The following is a 24,712-nucleotide window of genomic DNA, read 5'->3' as shown; positions in this document are numbered from 1 at the left end:
GAAATAATTATTTTGCAGCAGATGAAGCTTTGTTCGTTCACAGTAGGATAAATATGAAAGTCCCCTTCAGTGTAGAACTTTGGCTTTAGAGCTCGTTTGCCCTGGCATGTTAGAAAAGGAATTTCAAGCACTTCTCTCCTCTCCCAACTCCAGTAAAATGTAATAAAATATCTAGAGTTGGCTTTGGTACAGCAACAAAATTATTCATATTCACAGTGGTATCCACCCTTGCCTTCAAGATCTCCTTAAGTTTCTCTTATCCCAGTGAGCTATTGTTTAGCTGTTTGCTCATCAGACATTGGAAGAACCTCCATTTCTCGTTATTTTCATTTCATCAAGTGCTTTTGTTTGTTTCTTAATACAAACCCTTAATCATCTGGTGCCAAGATACAGGATCTGAATTAGATTTTGGCAGGGACCCTGAACTAACACCAGGGAGTTGATTTCCCACCTCATCCTCTTCTATTTTATATATCCAATATAAATCCCTTCCTCCCCCAACATCATTTACCTTGTGAATCCGAAATCAGCATGCTTATTGCCTGCTGGGACGTTTACACGTACCTTGCTGCTTTCAGATGTTCTCATTCACAGGCCCATAAAATCAGAGATGGGAACTGAAGCAGGATCTTGTCCTTTGAGAATGTCGTGTTTCAAATTTAAAGTATTTTCTTCTGGCCAGATACACTTTCTCTATGAATACAGGTTTTCTCCCCAAAAACAGCTAATGCTATATTTTGTAATTTCAAGATTATTCTTTTTTATCAACACAAGATATAAAGGATAGATAAAACACTGGAGGTCTTGTTAATGCAGTAATTGTACCATTTAAAGTTTAGACATCTGTTACTGCACATGAATGTTAACGTGTTCAAAACAAAATTTTAATGGAATAGACTCCATATATATAAATACGTAGTCCAACGTATATATGTAGTACAACACATTGGTGTAACACACAGTAATTCTTCAACAGGATTGAGCACATTATAGCATGAAAACTACTGATACACGTCAATACCACTTCTGTGGCAACAGTTGTCTTCTACACTTAATGAGATACCAGTAGCTTTCGGTGAAGAATTGTAAACGTTTTAAACAATTTGATCATGGACACTTCTGTTACCAGTCCCACAAAATCCAACCTCAGCCTCTTTTCCCCCACTAACTACAATCCAATGTATAAATGCATTACTCCTTATAAGCAGTTCACACAACCCGAACTCCAGATTCCCTACTTGTTCCCAAAGCCTCCAAGCAAGAAACAAGGGAATAAGGGCATGATTATGACAAGCAGAAGTTTTTTTACGTGAAAGGAACTATTAGGTCAGTAGTTCTCAAACTTTTGTACTGTTGACCCCTTTTACACAGCAAGCCTCTGAGTGCGACCCCCCCCCCTTATAAATTCTAAACACTTTTTTAGTATTTTACACTATTATAAATGCTGGAGGCAAAGCAGGATTTTGGGGTGGAGGCTGACACTCCACAACCCCCCACGTAATAACCTCGTGACCCCCTGAGGGGTGACCACCCCTAGTTTGAGAACCCCTGTATTAGGTGCGTAAGGGCTGAAAGAATGATGAATCGAGACTTCCCTTTCCCTTAGTAAAGTGGAAGAAAAACTCCCTAGCTAAACAGGATGGTTACTCATTTTCTGGGAGCTTGGTTTGTGGGGTTTATTTCACAAGCAGAAAGCTCGCTTTATGAATAGTACAGGGATTGCACTTAACATTTACACCGTTTTGAAAGAGTCTACTGGTTTGAGACACATTTCCTATACTTAAAATGAGGAACACCATTGGAACCGGAAATCTCTCAAAACTGAGGACACAGACCACTGTGTCTACTGAACGCTGACTGTACGACTTTGCAGTGTGACCATTCACATTTTAATTTTCAGCACTCAACTGCTTTCTCCTCCCGGCCCCAAGAAGCTAAGACTGCTAGCTGAAGCATCCTGATGTCTGATGAGCTGCTAAGCCTAAAACCTGAATACACCTGCTGGCAGGTGAAGGGCTGTCCTGAACTTGTTGGCTAACAGCCATCACCTGAGGCCTAGTGAGGTTACTGGGCCCCGCTGTGCTGGTAAGGGTACATTTCTGGCCACTAAAGCTTGAGGGGGGAGACACAGCACAACACTAGAATTCCTTTCACCAGTGGGGGTGGGGCAGGAGAAGAGTACTGGCTGCATTACATTTCCTCATCAATACGTTTGAGGTTGGAATCTTGCGTTTTCTGTGGGGCCTTTTATTTATAACAATACTTGGTACTCCTTTATCAGATACATGACAGACATTCCCAATTTTTTGCCCCTTGAGGCACTCCCCAACTCCCCATATCAGATACACCTTTACGGTCATTTCAGAGCGTAGTTATTTTGGCTGGTTAAGTGGTCTAAAACAGTCCCATGACCACCTCATCTACAGCCTCAGCCCACACGGAATGTGCACTATTGATTTTCTCTCAGATCTCCTCTTTCCAAAGAGCACCAAACTTCCTTTACTAACAAACTGGAGCCACCTTTTACATATTTGTCTGTTCAAAAGTAGGTAGGCTTCAGAACTCAAATCTTCCCCACCCTGGTCATTCAGAGCCAGAAGAGTCAGGTATAGTCTCCAACTCTCCTACCTTACCCCTCGGACTCCATTCACAGACTGCGGGTACTGTTTAAAGGTTGTTGTAAAGACTTGCCCAACAAAACCAGTCTGTGGGAATCGGGGGTTAGGGATCCCCCAAAAGATCCTTGATCAGATCAGAATGAAACTCCACCTTTACTATGACATCTGAGAATAAGTGTTGGAGGGCTCATCTGGGTGCTGCCATTGTGGAGCAAAAGGAACCTGCCTTGGGCTTCTGCAAAAGCTAATGGGTGGGAGGAGGGAAGATTCAGAAATCCCTTCACAATGGAAATCGTTTACAAACCAACAGTTCCCCCTTTACCCTGTTCCACACGGGAATGTGCATAATCCTGACATTGCCATTCAGAAGAGATTTGGAAGAGTCACTCTGAAGGCTGATGAATAGTTGTCTTGCTACCATCTTAGACTTACTCATTTGACTTCTTTAGCCTTTGTCTGTCTAGTCCTACCTACATGGCTCCTTTCATCTGAGGATATCAGTGCTTCATCCAGGAACCGCTCACCTTCTCAAATATTTAACTTCTTGGTGCCCAAATCTCTCAAAATAAAATGACTAAAATGGCTTCATGGGGAGTCACGTTCATTATGGTTCTGACTTCCATATCAAAATTTTCTCAATCCATACGTAAGAGGTTTTTCCTCCCCTAAGAGTTGGCACTGCAAATTCGCCCTGGGACATGAAAGTTATTTGCGTATATCCATCGCAAAAAGATTCAGTGAGTGCCCCCAGTTAAACCTGGCCAACCAGGCTGAAAACAATGGAGTGGCCCAACTAGAACCGAAGGCAATTAATTCGGCTGAGGCAGAAAGGACAGTTACCTGTTCCGTAACTGGTGTTCTTCGAGATGTGTCACTCATGTGTATTCCACAGTAGGTGTGTGTGCTCGCCACGTGCACCGGTGCTGGAAGTTTTTCCCTCAGCAGTACCCGTAGAGGGAGCGCTGCTGCGCCACTACGGCGCGCTATAAGGGGAGCCGCACGCTCCCTCCCACCCTCAGTTCCTTCTTGCTGGACCACCTCCGACAGAGGGGAAGGAGGGCGGGATGTGGAATAGACATGAGCAACACATCTCAAAGAATGACAGTTACGGAACAGGTAACTCTCCTTTCTTCTTCAAGTGCTTGCTCATGTGTATTCCACAGAAGGTGATTACAAGCCGTGTCTGGTGGAGGTGGGTAGGAGTTCAGATTCCATGGCTGAAGCACAGCCCTACCGAAAACAGTGTCATCCCTAGTGTGGGAGATGATCGCATAGCGCGACGTGAACGTGTGTACTGAGGACCAGGCAGCGGCTCTACAGATGTCCTGGATAGGGACATGGGCCACATAGGCAGCCGACGAGGCCTGACCCCTTGTCGAGTGAGCCCTTACAATAGGTGGTGCGGGAACCCATGCTAGGTCATAGCATGTGTGGATGCACAATGTAATCCACCAAGAAAGCCTCTGGGTGGAGAGCGGTTGGCCCCTCATGCGCTCGGCTGAAGCAACAAAGAGTTGCGAATGGCTTAGTCCGGTCCAGATAAAAGGCCAGAGCCCTGTGCACATCGAGCGTACGGAGGCGGCGCTCCTTGTTAGAGGTATGCGGCTTAGGGAAGAAGACAGGTAACAAGATGTCCTGGCTCATGTGAAAGATGGAGACCACCTTGGGGAGGAATGCAGGGTGTGGGCAGAGCTGAACCTTGTCTTTACGAAAGACTGTGTAAGGGGGATTGCAGGTCAGGGCCCTGAGCTCCGAGACCTGCCAGGCTGACATGATGGCCACGAGGAAGGCTACCATCCAGGAAAGGTGAGACCACAAGCATGTGGCCAGGGGTTCGAACGGGGGCCCCGTAAGGCGGGATAGCACCAAATTTAGATCCCACTAAAGGACAGGGGTCCTAACATAAGGGAAGGACCGATCTAGCCCCTTGAGGAAATGCCCAGTCATGGCATGGGAGAAAACCAAGCAGCCCTGGACCGGTGGATGGAACGCCGAAACAGCCACCAGGTGCACCCTGACAGAGGAAGGGGCCAGGCCTTGAGTTCTAAGGTGAAGCAGGTACTCAAGGGTAAGTTGGAGCAGGGCAGACGCTGGGGAAACACCCCGCTCACCTGCCCACCTGTAGAATCAGGACCACTTTGCCACGTAGGCTCGGCCCCGAGTTCCCTGACATTTATGTGAAGGGATAGCTCTCCGATGGACCACAAACCTTGGGTCCATGAGGTCCCTCTGTGTGGCCCCCAACCCAAGTCCAATCTGTCGGACACTAGGTCCAGCGACGGGGTCGGGTCCCGGAAGGGAATTCCCTAGAAAATATTGGCCGGGCAGGACCACCATTGTAGTGTGGCGATCACCCGTGCCAGTACTGAGAGGACTTTGTCCAGTTTGTCCCTGGCCTGGGAGAACTCTGAGGCCAACCAGAGCTGGAGGGGCCTCATACAAAGCCTGGCGTGGCGGACCACGTACATGCATGCTGCCATGTGGCCCAGGAGCTGTAGGCATGCCCTGGCCGCGGTAACGCCCCTTCAGGGTCCGGAACCTGTCCACGGGAAGGGAGGCTGTGGCCTTGGAGGCATCCAGGAGAGCACCTCTGAATTCTATGTGCTACACCGGAACCAATGTCAACTTGGCCTCGTTTACTAGGAGGCCTAGTTTGGCACAAGTGGCCAAGAGCTGGTCCACGTGGTTGCGTACCTGGGACTGCAAGCTGCATTTAAGCAGCCAGTCATCTAGGTAGGGGAATATCTGTACCCCTTGGCATCTGATGTAGGCCGCCACAACCACCATACACTTCGTGAACATCCTGGGCGCGGTGGACAGGCCAAAGGGGAGGACCATAAATTGGTAGTGACCCTGTCCTACTAGGAAGCGCCTGTGCCCCTCGAATATATGGACATGGAAGTATGTGTCCTGAAGGTCCAGGGCCACATACCTATCACCAGGATCCAGAGAGGGTATGATACAGGCCAGAGAGACCACATGGAACCGGCATTTTGCCATGAACCAATTGAGGCCTCGCAGATCCAGGATGGGTCTGAGCCCCCCTTTCACCTTGAGGATCAGGAAATAACGGGAGTAAACCCCTTTCCCCCGGAATTCCCCCACAGCTCCCAGGCTGAGGATCCGACCCACTTCCTGCTGTAGCAGGGGTAAATGCGACGGTTCCCCCCCCGCCATCCCAGGGAGGGGGGGAGGGCAGGCGTGAGGCAAATTGTAGCATATAACTCTGGGAAATGGTGCTGAGGACCCATTGGTCCGATGTTATTCGGGACCATTCCACAAGGAACGCAGACAAGCGGTTGCTGAAAACTAACTTTATTGGTGCAGGGTCCTTTCGGGGGTCACCGGGGTACCCTCCCGCAACCAGTAAAAACCACCTCTTGCCCTGCTGCTTGCCCCTGGAGGGCCCAGGCTGCGGGGCAGAGCAAGACTGCCTCTGAGGTCACCTCTTCTGAGTTTGGACCTCTTGTAGGCGGGCTCGTATCTTGGCTGGGGCGCAGGGACGGAGGCTTATGCCTTAGGCTTTTCCTGGAGCGGGACGTAGAGCCCGAGGGTTTGAAGAGTGGTACGTGAGTCCTTCATGCCATGGAGCCTCACGTCTGTTTGTTCCACGAACAGGTCCTTGCCGTCAAAGGGAAGATCCTGCATCGCAGACTGTGCCTCTGCGGAGAGCCTGGATAGCAGGAGCCATGATGCCCTGCACATGGACACCACCGAGGCCATGGATCGAGCAGCTGTGTCAGCCGCATCCAACGACGCCTGCAAAGCAGCCTTTGTGGCACTGGTGCCCTCCTCCACCAGCAACGTGAATTCCTTCCTTTCGCGCTCCAGAAGGGAGGGCTCGAATTTTGGCAGTGACCCCCACAAGTTAAACTCATATTGACTGAAGAGGGCCTGGTGGTTGGCTACCCGGAGCTAGAAGCTGGCGGATGAATAAAGCTTTCTGCTAAACGAGTCCAGTCTTTTAGAGTCTTTATTCTTGGGTGCGGGTTCTGGTTGGCCTTGTCTTTCCCTGTGGTTCACAGATACCACCACTAGGGAGTTGGGGGCCGGGTGACTATAGAGGTATTTGTGCCCCTTTGTGGGCACGAAGTATTTGCGCTCTGCCTTTTTTGATAATCAGGTCCAGGGAGGCCGATGTTTGCCAGAGGGCATTGGAGATGTTGGCCACCCCTTCATGGAATGGTAGGGCCACTCTGCCCGGTGCTGAGGATGAGAGAACGTTAAACAGCGAGTCCAAGGGTCCCTCCATCTCCTCAGCTTGGAGATGGAGACTGGATGCTACTCGTTTTAGCAGCTCCTGATGGGCCCTGAAGTCCCCCTGCGGTACAGAGGGGGGCGGAGCTGTGATCTTGTCATCTGGTGCAGGGAAGGGGGCCGGTACCGGGCTCTGCACATCAACCGGTGCCATGGGGGCCACCCCTTGATCGGACTCCTCGTGCGGTGCCGAGGGGGCGTGATCCGCCAATCTATCCCTCTGAGGTCTGGATGGCGCAACTGACGGAGCCTCCGATATCAACTGAGGGCCTTGCTGGGCATGCATGGGGAGCCAGGGGGTCCACTGGCACCCCTGGCTCTGTCACGGGGGTCCCCACCATTGGCTCTGGTGCGGCACCGGCAGCACCAGCTGGTCGGGTTGGCCCGGCTGGAGCATAGGGTGCTGCGTGTGGGTTGAGGTCTGGGTTACCAACGACCTGTCGGTCCCGTGCGAGCGGTACGCGTGGTGGTACCAAGCATGGCGTCTGCCACGGGACCGGACTCCAACGTCGAGGAATGGTACCACCTCGAGCTGCTACTCCTCGAGACGCTCCGACACCTGGATCTGCGACGCCGCGGAGCTGGCGATTCCCGCTGGGAGTGATGGGTGCGGTGCCTCGACGCGCGACAGCTGGAGTGTGACCAGCGACAGCGTCCGTGCTGGGAGCGGCTCTGGTAGCTGCGCCGAGAGAGGGAGCATCTACGGCGTCGGTGCCTGTCCCGCCGATATTCTGTACTCGGTGTGGAACGGTGCCTAGAACTGCACTCCAATGGCACACTACCAGACAACCTGGAGGGTGATGAGAGTGGAGGCTGGGGGCTGTGTCCCGACAGGACACTGGGCGACGAGTGGTCCCGAGAGCAGTCTCCTGACCGGGATCTGCATCGGGTCGGCATCAGCTGACGAGACCCCAGCGGCGGCTTGCCTCTAGAGCAGGGTCCAGGTGCCGGTGGTGCCCCAGACACCTGCAGGGTCATAATATCTTTGGCCGCTTGCAGGGCCTCCGGTGTCGAAGGCACGCGGACTTCAGCCAGAGAGGTCTGAGTCGACGCAACCGGGCTGCTCTGCTCGACCTGAGTTGGAGCTCTAGAGCCCAGCCTGAGGAATAACTAACTAAACTAGAACTTTTACTAACTAACTGATACAGGTACTACTGAACAACCAACGAGATTTGAGATGAGCTGCAGCAAAGCTGGAGCGAGTAGTTCCGATGCGCCATCACTGGCGGCAAGAAGGAACTGAGGGTGGGGGGAGCGTGCGGCTCCCCTTATGGTGTGCTATAGCAGTGCCACTCTAGGGGTCGCAGCAGCGCTCCCGCTACGGGTACTGCTGAGGGAAAAACTTCCGGCACAGGCGAGCACGCACACCTACTGTAGAATGCACATGAGCAAGCGCTCAAAGAACAGAATCTAGTTCACTTTCCCATAGTACTGAAGAACCACCACAGCTAATGGGAGTAATCAGAAAAAAGTAGTCTTTGCTCCATGAATAAGCAGATATAATACACAGCAGTTTTTGTCCATAAACTGCACTTCAACATCAGCTGGTCCACCAGCTTTGAACCTTATGTCCTGCTCTAACTAGTAACTATGTCACACTTCTTTAAAACCCTGCATTAGTAACACAACAAACGGTTGCCGTCTCCTTTTTTCTTCATTGGATTAAAGACCAGTGAAGTTTTCCTGAGGTCCAGGTGACAAGGCTACCAGAACTTTAGTAAAGATTGCTCTCTACAAGTGTATTTGGAGTTAGGAAATACCATAACAGCCCAAAAAATGAGAAGTCTCACACGTGGAAAGTTCTCCTCAGGAAATACTTGAGACTCACTGTTCCTTATGGACACAGTAACAGGGCAGTAGGCTTCACACAACAGAAAATGCCTCGCAGCATAAGCAGTGTCAGCAAGCAACAAAAACAGAGTGAATGCTGAGCACCCTCAATACTTCAGGGTACAAAGTAAAAAGCAAGTGTTAGTGAAGCAATGAATCTAATCAACAAGGGTAAAGACTTACAGAAGTGACCTGTACTGGTCCTAGCCTGAAGAAAACATGCCACCTATTCTCACAGAAAGAAGTGCAACGGAGAGATTTAACCTTCCAGAAAAAGCTGATCACTCCATGTGAGGTGCACTAAGGTCAATAATCGGCATCTCCATTCCAGACACTCCACTGCAACAGTAATGCTTTGTATCAGTGGCTATTTTCCTGCCCTCCCTCATGGAAATAAGCCTCCTTGACAGGAATAAGCTGAAGCAATGTTTATCAAACAAAAGAGTCTGTGGGTATCAATAGAACGATGTCAATCAGACCCATGGAAAGGTCACTAGGTGTAGCAATGTATGCAAATATCCTGCAAGTCAGATATTTTGTCTGACAACTTGTCTCAGCCTGCCGGTGAAGTCTGTGTGTTTCGTGAACCACACACTTATGGCAGCTAGGTAGGGAAAGAGACAGCTGTTTTGCAGTCTGCAGGGACTGGCAGAGGTTGCTTCTTCACAATCTTCATTTTTTCCCCAGCTACTGTACTGAATTTATTTTTCTTGCATGCATGAATTTTTTCTCTTGGTGCAGTGTGAATAGGGTTGGCAGGTGTCTGGTTTTTGACCAGAACGCCCGGTCAAAAAGGGACCCTGGGGACTCCGGTGAGCACTGCTGACCAGTCTCTTAAAAGTCTGGTCAGCAGCACAGTGCGACAAGGCAGGGTCCCTGCCTGCCGTGGCTCTGCGTGGCTCCCAGAAGCAGTGGCATATCCCCCCACTGGCTTCAACACATAGGGGCAGCCAGGGGTCTCAGCATGCTGCCTCTGCCACAAGCACCCGATCTGCAGCTCCCATTGGCCAGGAACTGTGGCCAATGGGAACTGCGGGGTCGACGCCTGCAGACAGCACTAGGAGTCGGGGGTGGGGGGGGACATGCCGCTGCTTCCAGGAGCTGCTTGAGGTAAGTGCCGCCCATGCCTCCTCCTGTGCCCCAACCCCCTGCCCTGATCCCCCTCCTGCTCTCTGAACCCCTCAAACCCAGCCCAGAGCAACCTCCTGCACCCCACACCCCTCATCCCAGCCCCACCCCCGAGCCTGCACCCCCAGCTACAGCCCTCACACACACACACCCGCACCCCAACCCCCTGCCCCAGCCTGGTAAAAATGAGCGAGTGAGTGAGGATGGGGACAGATGGAGGGGGGATGGAGTGAGTGGAGGGCGAGGCCTCAGAGAAGGGGCAGGGCAGGGGTTGGGCCTCAGAGGAGGGGGGTAGGGGGCAAGGCAAGGGTGTTCGGTTTTGTGAGAGTAGAAAATTGGCAACCCTAAGTGTGAACGTTGTTGAAGTGTCTAACATTCACTACCACAGTTGGAAAGTCTTTCTGTGCTACATTTTATATCTTTATTTATTTATTAATAGGTACACTGCCCTGCTTCACCACTGGAACCAGGATTTCTCCTAGAAAAGTTTTCAGTGGCAGTAACACAGGAATTTTCACTCTATATAACCATATTTTTAGCCTGTGAAAGAAATTTAGTATAACTAATTCCCAAAAAAGATACCCAGTCAAGATGGAATTTAAGCTTCTCTCTCACACACACACACACACACACACACACACACTTTTTGTTCTGAGATTCTTGAAACTATTTTTGTGAGAAGCGCTAACTTCATCGCTTTCAAGAGGCCTTCAAAATTTGGCAAGGATAAAACACTAGGGGCAGGGAAGTGCCTTTTCTTTGTCCCATGAATTCCCATTTAAGTTTGGCAGAGAGAGAAGCTTTTCAAAGTCGCCATTACCTTTCTGATGTGTCTCATCAGCATGCCAAAATCATTTAACATGGACATTTTAATGTAAGGCCAGGTCAGTGCTGTCACCACAGCAGTGCCACACACTGCACTAGGAACCGTGGGAACAGATGTCTTCCTGAAAGCGTAGGAGGGGAAAGAGCTAAGCTTTTCCACACTTAGCTGGATCCTCAAGACAAAGCCAACAAGTACAAGGTGCACAGACTTCTAAAATCTGCCCGTGTCTCTGGAGTCTGGTCAGTCAACATCAATGTCCATGGTGCAACAGCCACAAGCTATCCAACACTTACTAACCACCTACCATCTAACAACCCTTAGGGGAGATGTGGATACAAATCTCCACAAATCCCTGCAGCCATCAAGAGAAAGTTCCTGCACACACAGCTAACCACAGAATGGAATGAACTGGTGTGGTTGGCACCAGACAGCCCTTTTATAACCTCATGTCTGGACATTTGTTGTTGAGAGAGGCACTGCTTTCTAAAGGTTCACGAAATCCAGTAGCCCTGAGGAGAATGGGGGGTTGCATATTGCTTGAGGGAAAATACAGACGCTACCTCAAGGAAGAAGGTGACCACTCTGACAAAGCAGCATAGCTTGAAAGGTCTTGACCTGGACAGACGTCTAAGTCTGGGTATAAGGCTAATGTCAGCTATGTGGCACAAGGAGCTTGGCTGGTACTTGCCTTCCAAAGTCTCACTTCTCAAACATACTCTGCTTAAACCGGAAACTCTTCCTAAACATGTCTCTGTCAAAGTAACATGCAAAATTTCAGACAGGTCTTTTTTTTTTTTTTTTAAGGGATCAAGGAAAGGTTAAAACTGGAATTACAATAGAAAGCCAGTTGCAGCCTTAACTATAGCATCATTACTGTGACTCAAACACAAGCACATCAAGGGGCAGGAGCAAGGAAGAAAAGCTATTTAAACTAAAGGATTATGTTGGTAACAAAACCAAATTAGTATAATTGGCCATGAATAAATTCAGGCTGGAAATCAGAAGAAGGTTTCTCACTACGAGAGGTGACTGGAAAACCTTCCAATGGGAGCAGTGGAGATGGGAAACCTAAAACTAGTTTTAAGAATGAGCTTGATAAATTTACAAACAGGATAATATGATGGTTTGCCCATGAAAGCAGGGGACTGGACTTAACGACCCAGGAAGTCCATTCCCTCTCCTATGTTCCTGATAACCTTGCAGAATGTACTTTACAGGCACCGTCTCCAGTACAATGGGAAGAGGGGAGAAATCAGCTGGGATACCACACAGTACCGTACTCTTAATATGCAGTATTGTGTTAGTAAAGCAATGTGCAAGAAACCTGTTCTACATAGCAACGACTGGTATTACTAGACACATGGTGGCATCCTAGAGAGTTCGTTTGAATAAAAAACAAAACCACTGTGATTCAGCTGAAGGGAATCAATTCTCCAGCCAGACCAAATCTCTAGAATCACAAATTACATGGACTGACAGGAAGGTGACAAAGTAACTTCTTTAGGAATTGCAGATTAATGATATAAAAGCTTGATTATCCAAAGCAAGCAACAGACCTATTGAAAGATTCTCATTTAATACATGTAAATTCTGAAGTTAGGGTTTTTAGCAAAAGACTGTAGAACTGATGATACCACCACCATCTCTCTCTCTCGCTCTTTAAACCTACCCTTTTCTAAATAGGTCCTTGGTGCCCATGGAGGGTCCTCTTCAGCATAAGGATCACTGTACTCAACCACAGCTGCCTCCTCCTCTTCATAATCTTCTGGGGGTGGAGGTGGAGGTGGGGACTCATCAAAGACTGGCTCATCTACAGGTGGAGGAGGAGGTGGAGTATCTGAAACTAAAAATAAGCAGCAAGATCAGCATGAAACACCCTCTAGAACTACAGTTGCAGATTAGAAGTAGTTGTCTCTATTCAAGAGCTAACTAATTTCATGGGGACCTAACGCTAGAATTTAGGAACAGAAATACAGTAAGACACTAAGTTGGGGAGGGGAAAGGATCAGAGTCTCTTGACAAATATTTTTCATCTTGTTTGTTTTTTCCTGTTTTATTTGAAATTCACCAAACAAAGCCAAGTATTGAAAAGCAGAATTCTGGCTACGTCCAGCTGAGGTTTTTCCACACATGAAACGAAGGCCAGACCCAGTGCCCAATCATAGCACAAGGAAGAAACAAACTTACTATTTTCTTGAACTCTGGCCACAAATCCCATCAGTGGTAACTGTGGAGTTACCTGTAGGATGGAAGGAGGAGGAGGAGCAAGGGATACTGCAACAAAGGAGTAAAAAAGACAAATACAGTTAAACCCTGTTATCTCGACGGCCTAGGGGTTTGCCAAAAGCCATCGAGATAACCAATGATCGAGATAAACCCCTATCCACCCCCCCACCCCCTCCCTGCCTCCTTACCGCGCTGCCTGCACGTGGCTGGATCCGGCAAAGCGGAGCCGGGCGGACGGACGGACGGGCGGGCGGGGAAGCGGAGCCGGCGGGCGGGCGGCAGGAGAAGCCGGGACCAGGTATGTGGGGCGGGGACGGGCAGGGACCAGGTATGCGGGCCGGCGGGCGGGACGGGCAGGGACCAGGTATGCGGGGGCGGGGAAGCGGGGACCGGCGGGCGGGGAAGCGGAGCCGGCGCGGGCGGCAGGAGAAGCCGGGACCAGGTATGTGGGGCGGGGACGGGCAGGGACCAGGTATGCGGGGCCAGGCGGGCGGGGACAGGCAGGGACCGGGTATACGGGGGCGGGCGGGGAAGCGGAGCCGGGCGGACGGCCGGGCGGCGAAGCGGGGAACCGCGGGGCTGGGGAGCCGGGGAGCGGGCGGCTGGGGACACGGTGGGTCGGGGACGCGGGGAGCCGGGCGGCTGGGGACGCGGGAAGCGGGCGGCTGGGGAACCGCGCGGCTGGAGAGCCGGGGAGCCGGCGGCTGGGGACACGGTGGGTCGGGGACGGGCTCGAGATATTAGGGTTCGGCAAATCGACATAACGGATGAGAAACTCATAAGCCAAAGAGGGAGTCTGGCGGTTCCACTTGTAAACCGTCGACTTAACAGGATTGGCAAGTTAACCGAGGTCGACATAAATGGGTTCGACTGTAAATTAGAAATAAAACAACACAACAAACAGGAAACTAGGCATGTCCATCATTCAGATACTACAGCAACCTACCAAAGGAGGTGTGACAAAAAGGATGGACATCCAAAAGAGAAGAGTTTTAAGAAATATAAATATCACTTGCAGCAAGTTTTAGTTTTCTCTGTTTGAAAATTCCCATGCCAGTTCCTTTTCATAACACCCAAAACCCAGTTGAACTTGTTTCATCTAACTACCATGAAGATACTTTCTTCTCTTAAACTCTATTTTTATTGGAATAGAATAAACAAGAGAGTTTTTCCTTTTTCAGCAACAACATAATATTGATTTCTTGATGGTGTTCAGGTAACCATGCTGGTCTGAGGAGATTAGAGTGACAAGGTGGGTGTAGCGGAGTGATTACCCGCTCCTGCCCTGCGGGGCTTGAAACAGCCCAGAAGAGGGCTGTGGCTGGGGCATGAAGCCTGGGCTGATTGGGGAAAATAGGCTCAGCTGGGGCCATGCCCCAATCAGGCCCAGCTGGCCCCTATAAAAGGCTGTGAGCCAGAGGCACAGGCACTCTCCCTCTGTAGAGGCTGCAAGGTGCTAACAAGGGACCCTAGAGTGGAGATAGGCTGGGGAAAGGCCTAGGGAGCTCCGGCCTAGGAAAGCCCCAGGCTGAAGGCCTGGTAAGGCCCATCAGGTACTGGGTTGCAGGGGGCAGCAGGTCTGAACCTCCTTTGCCTACGATGAGTGGCTTACACTGCAGTCTGCCCGAGTGAGCAGGGGGCTAGATGGTGACTGGCAGTAGCCGAACACTGAGGCAAAGTGGGGCTAGTGGAGGGGGAGACCCTGAGGCTGTAAGGGGTACTGCCAGGGGAGCAGCACCCAAGATGAGGGACACAGGGCCAGCAGTAAGGCGGATCACCGGCCTGCAGAGGGCGCTCCGGACACTGGGAGAGCTAATTCTCTGAGGATGACCAGCAGGAGGCGCCGCAGGGGTGAGTCCGCACACTTACAGTGGGTGAGGTAATATCTTCCACTGGACCAAGTTCTCTTGGAGAAAGTCAAGCTTAGAGAGCTGAAGATCTCTATGAAAGCTTGAAAGCTTGTCTATTTCACCAACAGAAGTTGGTCCAATAAAAGACATTCCTTCACCCATTCTCTCTCTAACGCAGTGATCCCCTAACTGTGGGCCGCACGCCCCCAGATGGGTATGGAGGAACGATTTTTTGGGAGGGAGGGGTGAGTTGGGGCCTGGGGCAGCCCACATGGGGGACAGGGAGGGACTGCCACCCAGCCATACTCTGCCCTGCCAAGCCCAGCTCTGCCCTCATTCCCTCTCTGTGCCCAGGCCAGCTCTGCCTCTAGCCCCAGCTCCTACCCCCATCCCCCAATCTGCCCCCAGCTTCACCTTCAGCCCAAGCTCCTCTGTGGAGCCAAATGCGCAGGGGGGGGCAGACATTTTGAAGATACTTTTTGAAACAGCTCCTAAAGAACTGTACCCATAAATCTTTCACCAGAAGGGATCTAGCTAGATACCCCCCCCAAACGACCTCAGGAAACAAGCAATTCACTTGTGTTGTGTGAATAAGAGAAAGATAACCCTTGAGAAACTGCACACACTTGGAAGATAAGGGAAAAGACGGTTACTCACCTGTAGTAACTGGTGTTCTTCGAGATGTGTTGCTCCTATCCATTCCATGTAGGTGTGCGCGCCGCGCGTGCACGGTTCTTCGGAACATTTTTAGCCTAGCAACTCCGGCGGGCCGGCTGGCGCCCCCTGGAGTGGCGCCGCCATGGCGGCGGATATATACCCCAGCCGGCCCGTCCGCTCCTCAGTTCCTTCTTGCCGGCTATTCCGACAGTGGGGAAGGAGGGCGGGATTGGAATGGATAGGAGCAACACATCTCGAAGAACACCAGTTACTACAGGTGAGTAACCGTCTTTTCTTCTTCGAGTGATTGCTCCTATCCATTCCATGTAGGTGATTCCCAAGCCTTACCTAGGCGGTGGGGTCGGAATGAGACGTGGCGGAGTGTAATACCGCAGAGCCGAAGGCTGCGTCGTCTCGAGACTGGTGCACCAACGCGTAGTGGGAAGCGAAGGTATGGACTGAAGACCAGGTGGCCGCTCTACAGATGTCCTGGATGGGGACATGGGCCAGGAAAGCGGCCGATGAGGCGTGTGCCCTCGTCGAGTGTGCGGTGAGTCGGCACAGGGGAACGCGAGCAAGCTCGTAACACGTTCTGATGCAGGACGTCACCCAGGAAGAAATCCGCTGCGAGGAAACTGGCTCGCCTTTCATGCGGTCAGCTATTGCCACAAACAGCTGGGACGAACGCCGAAAAGGCTTCGTGCGGTCGATGTAGAACGCGAGTGCTCGGCGGACGTCGAGGGTATGCAGCTGCTGTTCCCGAGGCGAGGCATGCGGCTTCGGGAAGAAGACCGGGAGGAAGATCTCCTGGTTGAGATGGAAGGCCGACACCACCTTGGGGAGGAAGGCCGGGTGTGGTCGGAGCTGCACCTTGTCCCCGTGAAAGACGGTATACGGGGGACCCGCCGTCAGGGCGCGGAGCTCTGAGACCCGTCTGGCGGATGTGATCGCCACGAGGAAGGCCGTCTTACAGGTAAGATGGAGGCGAGAGCACGTAGCGAGGGGCTCGAAGGGTGGGCCCATGAGCTGGGCGAGGACCAGGTTCAGATCCCATGTCGGAGCAGCAGGACGCACCTGCGGGTAGAGACGGTCTAACCCTTTAAGGAATCGTGATACCATCGGGTTGGAGAAGATCGAGCGACCTCCTATAGCTGGTCGAAATGCTGACAGCGCTGCCAGGTGCACCCTGAGGGACGAGATTGCAAGACCTTGACCTTTGAGGTACCAAAGGTAGTCGAGGACAGTCTGGATGGGGGCCGAGAAAGGGTTGATACCTCTCTGGTCGCACCAGAGGGCAAAGCGCTTCCACTTGGCGAGGTAAGTAGTTCGCGTTGAAGGTTTCCTGCTTTCGAGCAGAACTTGCTGCACCGCTGCGGAGCAATCCCTCTCTGCGTCGGTTAACCACTCAGGAACCAAGCTGTAAGATGCAGCGATTGCAGGTTCGGGTGACGAAGCCTGCCGAGGTCCTGGGTTATGAGGTCCGGCCACAGCGGAAGGGGAATGGGTTCCCGAACCGACAGCTCGAGCAGCAGGGTATACCAGTGCTGCCTGGGCCAGGCCGGAGCGACGAGTATGATGCGGGCGCTGTCTCTCTGGATCTTGAGTAACACTCGGTGGACGAGCGGAAACGGAGGAAACGCGTAGAGAAGAGGCTCTGTCCATGACAGGAGAAACGCATCTGAGAGGGAGCCTGGAGCTTGACCTTGGAAGGAGCAGAACCTGTGGCATTTGCGGTTGGACCGGGAAGCAAAGAGGTCTATCTGGGGAAAGCCCCACCTCTGGAAGATGGAATAAGCCACATCTGGGCGAAGGGACCACTCGTGAGAGGCGAAGGACCTGCTGAGGCGGTCGGCCAACGTGTTCTGCGCTCCTGGCAGAAAAAACGCTTCGAGGCGAATCGAGTGGGTTACGCAGAAATCCCAGAGGAGCAATGCCTCGTTGCAAAGTGGGGAGGACCGCGCTCCGCCCTGCTTGTTGACATAAAACATGGCTGTGGTGTTGTCCGTGTAGACCGCTACACAGCGGTTCTGCAGGTGAGCCCGAAAGGCGAGACAAGCTAAGCGGATCGCTCTCAGCTCCCGGACGTTGATATGGAGGGAGAGCTCCTGGGGTGACCAGAGACCCTGGGTGTGTCGGTCTCCCACGTGAGCCCCCCAGCCCAGCGTCGTCAAGGTGATTGACGGGCGAGGCGGGCGGAACGGAACTCCCTCGCAGACCGTTTCCGGGTCCAGCCACCAGGTGAGCGTCTGGAGAGCGGGCTTTGCCACCGTTACCACCATGTCTAGGGGATCGCGATGAGGGCAGTACACCGATGCCAGCCACATTTGGAATGGGCGAAGTCGCAGCCTGGCGTGTGCGGTCACAAATGTGGACGCTGCCATGTGACCCAGGAGGTGGAGGCAGGATCGCACCGTTGTCGTCGGAAAGGCCTGCAGTTCCCGAATGAGGGAGGCCAACGTCTCGTGCCGAGTGCGAGGGAGGCACGCTCTGGCCAGATTGGAGTCGAGGACCGCTCCTATGAACTCCACTCTTTGCGCTGGAACTAAGAGGGACTTCTCGGTGTTGACAAGCAGGCCGAGAGACCGGAACAGATGTAGAATCTCGGTCACCTGATTCGCCACCAGCTCTTGGGAGCGGCCCCGAATCAGCCAGTCGTCGAGATATGGGTAGACGTGGATGCGACGACGGCGGAGGGCTGCGGCGACGACCGCCATGCACTTGGTGAATACCCTCGGCGCGGTGGAGAGGCCGAAGGGGAGCACTGCGAACTGGTAATGAGCTCCGTTGACCATGAAGCGCAGGAAGCGTCTGTGGGGGGGGTAGATTGCCACATGAAAGTAGGCATCCCTCATGTCGAGGGCAGCAAACCAGTCTCCAGGATCCAAGGAAGGGATAATGGACCCCAAGGTTACCATTCGAAACTTGAGCTTCCACAGGTATCTTTTGAGCTCCCGGAGGTCTAAGATGGGACGAAGGCCTCCTTTCGCCTTGGGGATGAGGAAGTATCTGGAATAGAATCCCCTGCCTCGCCTGCTGGGAGGCACCTCCTCGATGGCACCCACGCTCAACAGAGATTGGACCTCCTGTAAGAGGACTTGCTCGTGAGAGGGGTCCCTGAAGAGGGACAGGGAGGGTGGGTGGGAGGGAGGGGGCGAAATGAACTGTAGGCGGTAGCCGTATTGGACAGTGCTGAGGACCCAACTGTCTGATGTTATAGATGACCACGCCTGGAGGAAGCGGGAAAGGCGATCGGAAAACAGAAGGGGTGGATCCTGATTGGAGAGAGGTGAGCGGCCCTCGGGCGTCCCATCAAAAGGCCGTCTTTGGGTCTTGAGGGGCCTTGGACGATCCGTGGGCTTGATTACGCCGCCCGCCCGATGGTCTGCGGCGGAAGGGGGCTGAGCGCCGATTGTTAGGCGGGCGAGGTCGGTTGTGTTGAAAGGGGCGATAAGGTTGACGCCGGAAGGAACGCCTTTGGGTGGCCGGCGTGTGCATTCCTAATGTGCGGATCGCCACTCTGCCGTCCTTTAGGGTCTGAATGCGGGTATCAGTCTTTTCTGAGAATAGACCCTGCATCTCAAAAGGAAGGTCCTGGAGCGTGTATTGGACCTCCGGCGGCAGAGTAGAGGACTGAAGCCATGCAATGCGTCGCATGGTTACCCCTGACGCTATGGTCCTGGCCCCCGAGTCCGCTGCGTCTACCGCTGCCTTAATTAAGGTTCGGGAAGCCAGCTTTCCTTCCTCCAGCAGTGCCGAGAATTCTCGGCGGGAATCCTGCGGGGTGAGCTCTGCAAATTTCCCTAGGCAGCCCAAGATGTTGAATGTATATCTCGAGAGCAGGGCCATTTGGTTGGCGATGCGGAGTTGGAGGCCGCCCGCTGAGTAAATTTTTCGGCCTAACAAGTCCATGCGCTTGGACTCCTTCGACTTTGGCGCAGCGGCGGGCTGTCCGTGTCGCTCCCGGTCATTGACAGATTGGACAACTAGAGAGTCCGGAGCCGGGTGAACGTAAAGGTATTCGTACCCCCTCGGAGGGACCGAGTACTTCCTCTCAACCCCGCGCGCTGTAGGCGGGACGGAAGAGGGCGACTGCCAGATAGCGGCATTGTTCTTTTGAATTGTCCGGATGAAGGGGAGCGCTACCCTCACGGGGGCCTCCGCCCCCACCACGTCCGTGATGGGGTCATCGACCTCCTGGACTTCTTCCACGGGTAGGTTGATGGCCTTAGCTACCCTTCTGAGAAGGTCCTGGTGAGCCTTGAGGTCGATCGGCGGAGGCTCCGACGGTGACGCCCCTGCCACCGCCTCATCGGGGGAGGAGGATGAGGAAGGACCCGGTAGCACTTCTTCCGGTGCCTGCTCCGTGTCTGCGGGAATAGGTGCCCGCGTTTCATGCTCTAAGTGCGTGCCGTGAGCGGCGGCCTGTGGAGTGGGGGACGGAGGTGGCCTGCTGACCGTGGCTACCGGTACCGAGCGCACCGAGCCTGGCTGTCGCGGCGGAAGGGGAGGCCCCTGTTCATGTTCGGCCCAAGGCACCCAAAATCCCCATTGTTGAGGTCCATGTTCTGGTGGGAGGGACCCCGCCCGGAAGTCAATTGCGCTGCCCCCAGGGGAAGCGACTGAGGGCTCTCTTGATGGCCGGGGGGGGCCGAAGCGGTGGCCGGGCGGACGTCCGGTGCCGGAGTAAAGTGCCCCCGCGGTGCCGACGGACGGTGCCGGTTGTCACTTGGTCTAGCCGGCGAACGGGACCTGCGCGTGGCGCGGTGCTGGGAGCTCGACCGGCGGTGCCGGGAGCTCGACCTTCGGCCCCGGGAGCTCGACCTGCGGCGTCGGGAGCTCGACCGACGGTGCCGGGATGCGGATCTGGACCGCGTGCGGCGGCGCCTGGAGCGACTGCGTGACTCTCGACGCCTCTCGCGGTGCCTGGAGCCGGACCTGGTGCGATGCCGGCGACTCGGCGACCGGGACTTGGAACGTCGCCGGGAGTGCGACCGGTACCGCGACTGGGAGCGGTGCCGGGACTGCGACCGGCGAGGAGACGGGGAGCGTCGTCTCGACGTGGATCGTCGTGCCCGGTGCGGTGGAGAGCGGTGCCGTGAGCGAGATCGGGACCGAGATCTGGCGGCGGTGCTGCGATCAGCTCGGAGGCCCGGGGACGGGGGGCGCATCATAAGTGGCTTCCCAATAGATTTGAGAGTCCGCACCGGTGGCACCGGCAGCTGAGCGCTTGCATCAGCGGTAAGGTCAATCAAATGTCTTGCCGTCGCGAACGCCTCGGGCGTGGACGGCAGCCTCAGCTCCTCCTCGGTAGGTACCGGGGAGCCGGGCGGTGCCGGACTCGACGGGCCTTGCGGCGCCGGAGTCGACAGCACGGTGCACGTTTTGTGCACAGCCTCAGCCTGCACCGTTACAGTCGGAGGCGGCTGGGCTAACGGTCTCTTATGCTTGTCCGAGACCGTCTTCGGCACTTTGCGCTTCTTTCCCAGGGAGATGGAGCGGTGCCGGGTCTTCGGTGCCGGGTGCCGAGATGCATCATCGGCACCGGGGCGGCTGGGTGCGGTCGGCGCGCTGCTAGCTGAGGCAGTCTTTGGCGCCGCCGGTGCTGGTGCCGGAGGTTGGAGGGCCGACTCCATGAGGAGTTGTTTCAACCGTGAGTCCCGCTCCTTCCTCGTGCGAGGCCTGAAAGCGACGCAAATGGGGCACTTGTCCGACCGGTGCGACTCTCCAAGACAGCGGAGGCAGGAGTCGTGCGGGTCACTCACCGGCATAGACCGCTGGCAAGCCGCGCAGGGCTTGAAACCCGCCGGTCCGGGCATAAGCCCGCACCGGGGCGGAAGAAGAGGGCTAACCCCTCTAATTCCCTAATGACTATCGTAACACTAACTATAGAACTATTAACAAAACTTAACAACTATGATAACTATATACACTAACGATCGGAGAACGCTAAGGCTGTGGAGGAAAGCAGATCACTCCACTGTTCCTACTAGCCGTCACGGGCGGAAAGAAGGAACTGAGGAGCGGACGGGCCGGCTGGGGTATATATCCGCCGCCATGGCGGCGCCACTCCAGGGGGCGCCAGCCGGCCCGCCGGAGTTGCTAGGCTAAAAATGTTCCGAAGAACCGTGCACGCGCGGCGCGCACACCTACATGGAATGGATAGGAGCAATCACTCGAAGAAGAACCTTCAGTACTTCTCTTCTAAACTTTTATTTTCAGGGGCCTAAATCCTCACTTTAAAATTCCCTCAAGAGAATTAACTATAGAGGAAATATAAATTTGAAGGGGGGGGGGAAAATGAACAATTTAAATAGTTTTGTTTGATGGCAGAGGAAAAATATATAATTATCTAAGCTCATTTCTCCATCTCCCTTATTAACTTCCTTTAAAAAGTAAGTACAGCGTTCTCATTAAAATAAAGGGCTAAAAATCTGAGTACATGTATGACCTGTACAAAACATTGGTGTGTTATTAAGATAATTTTTCCACTTTATTTTGTAAAGAAACTTGGCATTCTTTAATGTAGCATGTCTACACTTTTTTATTTTGCAACTGATATTTAAAATGGGTTAGTTAATATTTTGAAAGGGTTGCTATGGATTGTCAGTCAATACCTTTTAGTGGAGATGTCAAACAGAGGTCTTGGCTATTTGTGATCATTAGAGACCCTGCTGTACTTCATAAGATTAGTCTTGACACATTTTTATTTCTGTGATCAGTAACTCTTTAATGATACCTTAGGTACAAGTTATCATGATTTGATCACATTTATAATGTCCAAAAAGAAAAGTCTAAATCAGGAACATACATACTTGGTCCTTTAAAAGAGCCAGAAAGCTGAAAACAATCATGAGCCAAATCAGCCAGGAGAAGAATTTTAATCAGAAAAAAATGTGAATACTAATTGGGAGACATTAAAAAACACTTTAGTAGATGCCCAAAAAGCCACAATCAAGGAAGACTACCATGCTGGTTAAAAAACCAACCTGGTTAAGTGAAGGCAGCTATAAAAAAAGAGAACAACAGAAAAATGGGGAAGTTGATAGTAACAAATATAAATCAGAAGCCAGGGTTGTAGAAATTTGATAAGGGAAGCAAAAGGACACAAGGCGAAATCTATGGCCAATAAGGAGTAGGTTTTTAAAGTATATTAGGAACAAAAGGTATCCTAACAATGGTATTGGTCCACTACCACATAAAAATGATAGAATCATCAATAAAATTTCAGAAAAGGCAGCCAAATTTTCAATAAATATTTTTTTCATTACTTAAAAAAAAACCAGATGTAGGATCATCATAACACTTATCCTTCTGAGATACTAGTGGAATGAAGTTAAACAGTAACTACTAAAGTTACATATTTTTAAATTGGCACATCCAGATAACTTGCACCTAAGAGTTTTAAGAGAGCAGGCCAAGGAGCTTGCTGAACCATTAAGTTGATTTTTCAATAAGACTTGGAACACTGGGATAGTTGCAGAAGACTGGAAGAAAGCTAATGTTATTCCAGTGTTTTAAAAAAATCATAGAATATCAGAGTTGGAAGGGACCTCAGGAGGTCATCTAGTCCAACCCCCTGCTCAAAGCAGGACCAATTGCCAGATAGATTTTTAACCCAGTTCCCTAAATGGCCCTCTCAAGGATTAAACTCACAATGCTGAGTTTGACAGGCCAATGCTCAATGGGATGACCTAGGTAATTATAGGCCTGTCAGTCTGATATCAATTCCAGGCAAGATAATGGAGTTGCTGATCAGGGACTCAACTAATAGACATAAAGGAAAGCAATTACTTAATGCCAAACACAATGAGTTTATGAAAAATAGATCCTACCAAACTAACTTAATTTTTTTAATGAGATGACAAGTTTGATAAAGATATTAGTGCTGATATAATACATGTAGCCTTCAGTAAGATGTTTGACTTGGTACCCATGACTATTTTTATTAAAAAATAAAAATTAATATAAAATTAACAGGGCACACATTAAACAGATTAAAAGCTTGGCTAACTGATAGGTCTCAAAATGTAATTGCAAAAGGGCAATAATCATTGAGCAGGCCTGTTTCTAGTGGGGTTCTAGAGGGATCTGTTTTGGGCCCTAATTTTTTTAATCAGTGACCTGGAAGAAAACATAAAATCATCACTGAAAAAGTCTGCAGATGACCTGCAAATGGGGGAGGGAGGAGTTAAAATATTGAACAGGCCAGGTCATTAATACAGAGCAATCTGGATTGCGTGAAACTGGATGCAAGCAAACAACATGCTGATTAATACAGTTAAATGTAAATGTACACATCTAGGAATAAAGCAGGCCATACTTACAGGATGGGGGACTCTCGCCTAGGAAGAAATAACTCTGAAAAAGATTTGGGGGTCAGAGTGGATAATCAGCTGAACATAAGCACCCAGTACGATGCTGTGACCAAAAGACTAATGTGATCCTGGGAGGCATAAACAGGGGAATCACGAGTAGGAGTAGAGAGATTAATTTACTATGTATCTCAGGGGTCTCAAACATGCGGCCCGCGGAGCTCCCCAGGGGAGCTCCGCAGGGGCCCCCAAGAGAAAAGCGGAGGCTCCCGCCTCCGCCCCTCTCCTGGAGCCTCGGCGCATAGAGCGCCGAGTCTCCGTCCGAGCGCCTGAGCCCCGCCCCGATCCGAGCCGCGTGGGGAGGGGGCGGGGCTGGGAGCTCTGGGCTGAGCGCTGCGCTCGGCGTGGAGCTCACAGCCCCGCCCCCTCACCACGCGGCTCTGAGCGGGACGGAGCTCAGGCCTCGCCGGAGACGCGCTCGGGTAAGGGGGGGGGAAAGCGGGACCCGCCGGGGCCGGGGCCGGGGGGAAGGGAAGCGAGACCCGCCGGGCCGGGGGGTGGGGGAGGGAAGCGGGACCCACCGGGGCCGGGCCGGGGGAAGGGAAGCGGGACCCGCCGGGGCCGGGCCGGGGGGGGGGAAGGGAAGCGAGACCCGCCGGGGCTGAGCCGGGCCGGGGGGCATGGGCGGCAGGTTATATACTTGTGTGGGGCCCGGGCCCCAGCAATATTCAGGGCTGGGCGCCCTGCTCCAGCAATAGTTGGAGCTGGGTCTCTTCCCGCCCCCCACCCCCCGGTACTGCCTGGATCAGCCCCGGCCACCGCCGGATCAGCCCTGAGCACCCCCACATCATGAACCCCTCATCCCCCTGCACCCTAATCCTCAGCCACAGCCAGAGCCCTCATCCCCCCACACCCTAATCCTCTGCCCCAGCCCTGAGCGCCCCCACATCATGAACCCCTCATCCCCCCGCACCCTAATCCTCTGCCCCAGCCCTGAGCGCCCCCACA

General features: G+C 52.6%; 2 protein-coding genes across 4 annotated transcripts in view; one reads left to right on the top strand and one right to left on the bottom strand.

Annotated features, from left to right (window-relative positions):
• The window catches only part of RAPH1 (Ras association (RalGDS/AF-6) and pleckstrin homology domains 1), a 178,310-nt gene extending 176,288 nt beyond the window's left edge, over positions 1 to 2,022 (top strand). The window contains exon 16 of the mRNA XM_045032878.1: positions 1,901 to 2,022. Within this exon, the coding sequence (XP_044888813.1) occupies positions 1,901 to 1,951 (51 nt within the window). The 3' untranslated portion in view covers positions 1,952 to 2,022. The remainder of the gene's footprint in view (positions 1 to 1,900) is intronic.
• Positions 1 to 24,712, bottom strand: part of ABI2 (abl interactor 2) — a 123,094-nt gene that overhangs the window by 8,867 nt on the left and 89,515 nt on the right. For all 3 annotated transcript variants that reach the window (XM_045032883.1, XM_045032881.1, XM_045032882.1), the window contains 2 exons: positions 12,847 to 12,933; positions 12,329 to 12,502 (listed from right to left, as the gene is read on the bottom strand). In XM_045032883.1, coding sequence (XP_044888818.1) covers positions 12,329 to 12,502; positions 12,847 to 12,933 — 261 coding nt within the window. The remainder of the gene's footprint in view (positions 1 to 12,328; positions 12,503 to 12,846; positions 12,934 to 24,712) is intronic.

This window comes from Mauremys mutica, chromosome 10 (assembly GCF_020497125.1).
Source record: "Mauremys mutica isolate MM-2020 ecotype Southern chromosome 10, ASM2049712v1, whole genome shotgun sequence".
Lineage (NCBI taxonomy): Eukaryota > Metazoa > Chordata > Testudines > Geoemydidae > Mauremys > Mauremys mutica.
This window is presented reverse-complemented; position numbering and strand designations above follow the sequence as displayed.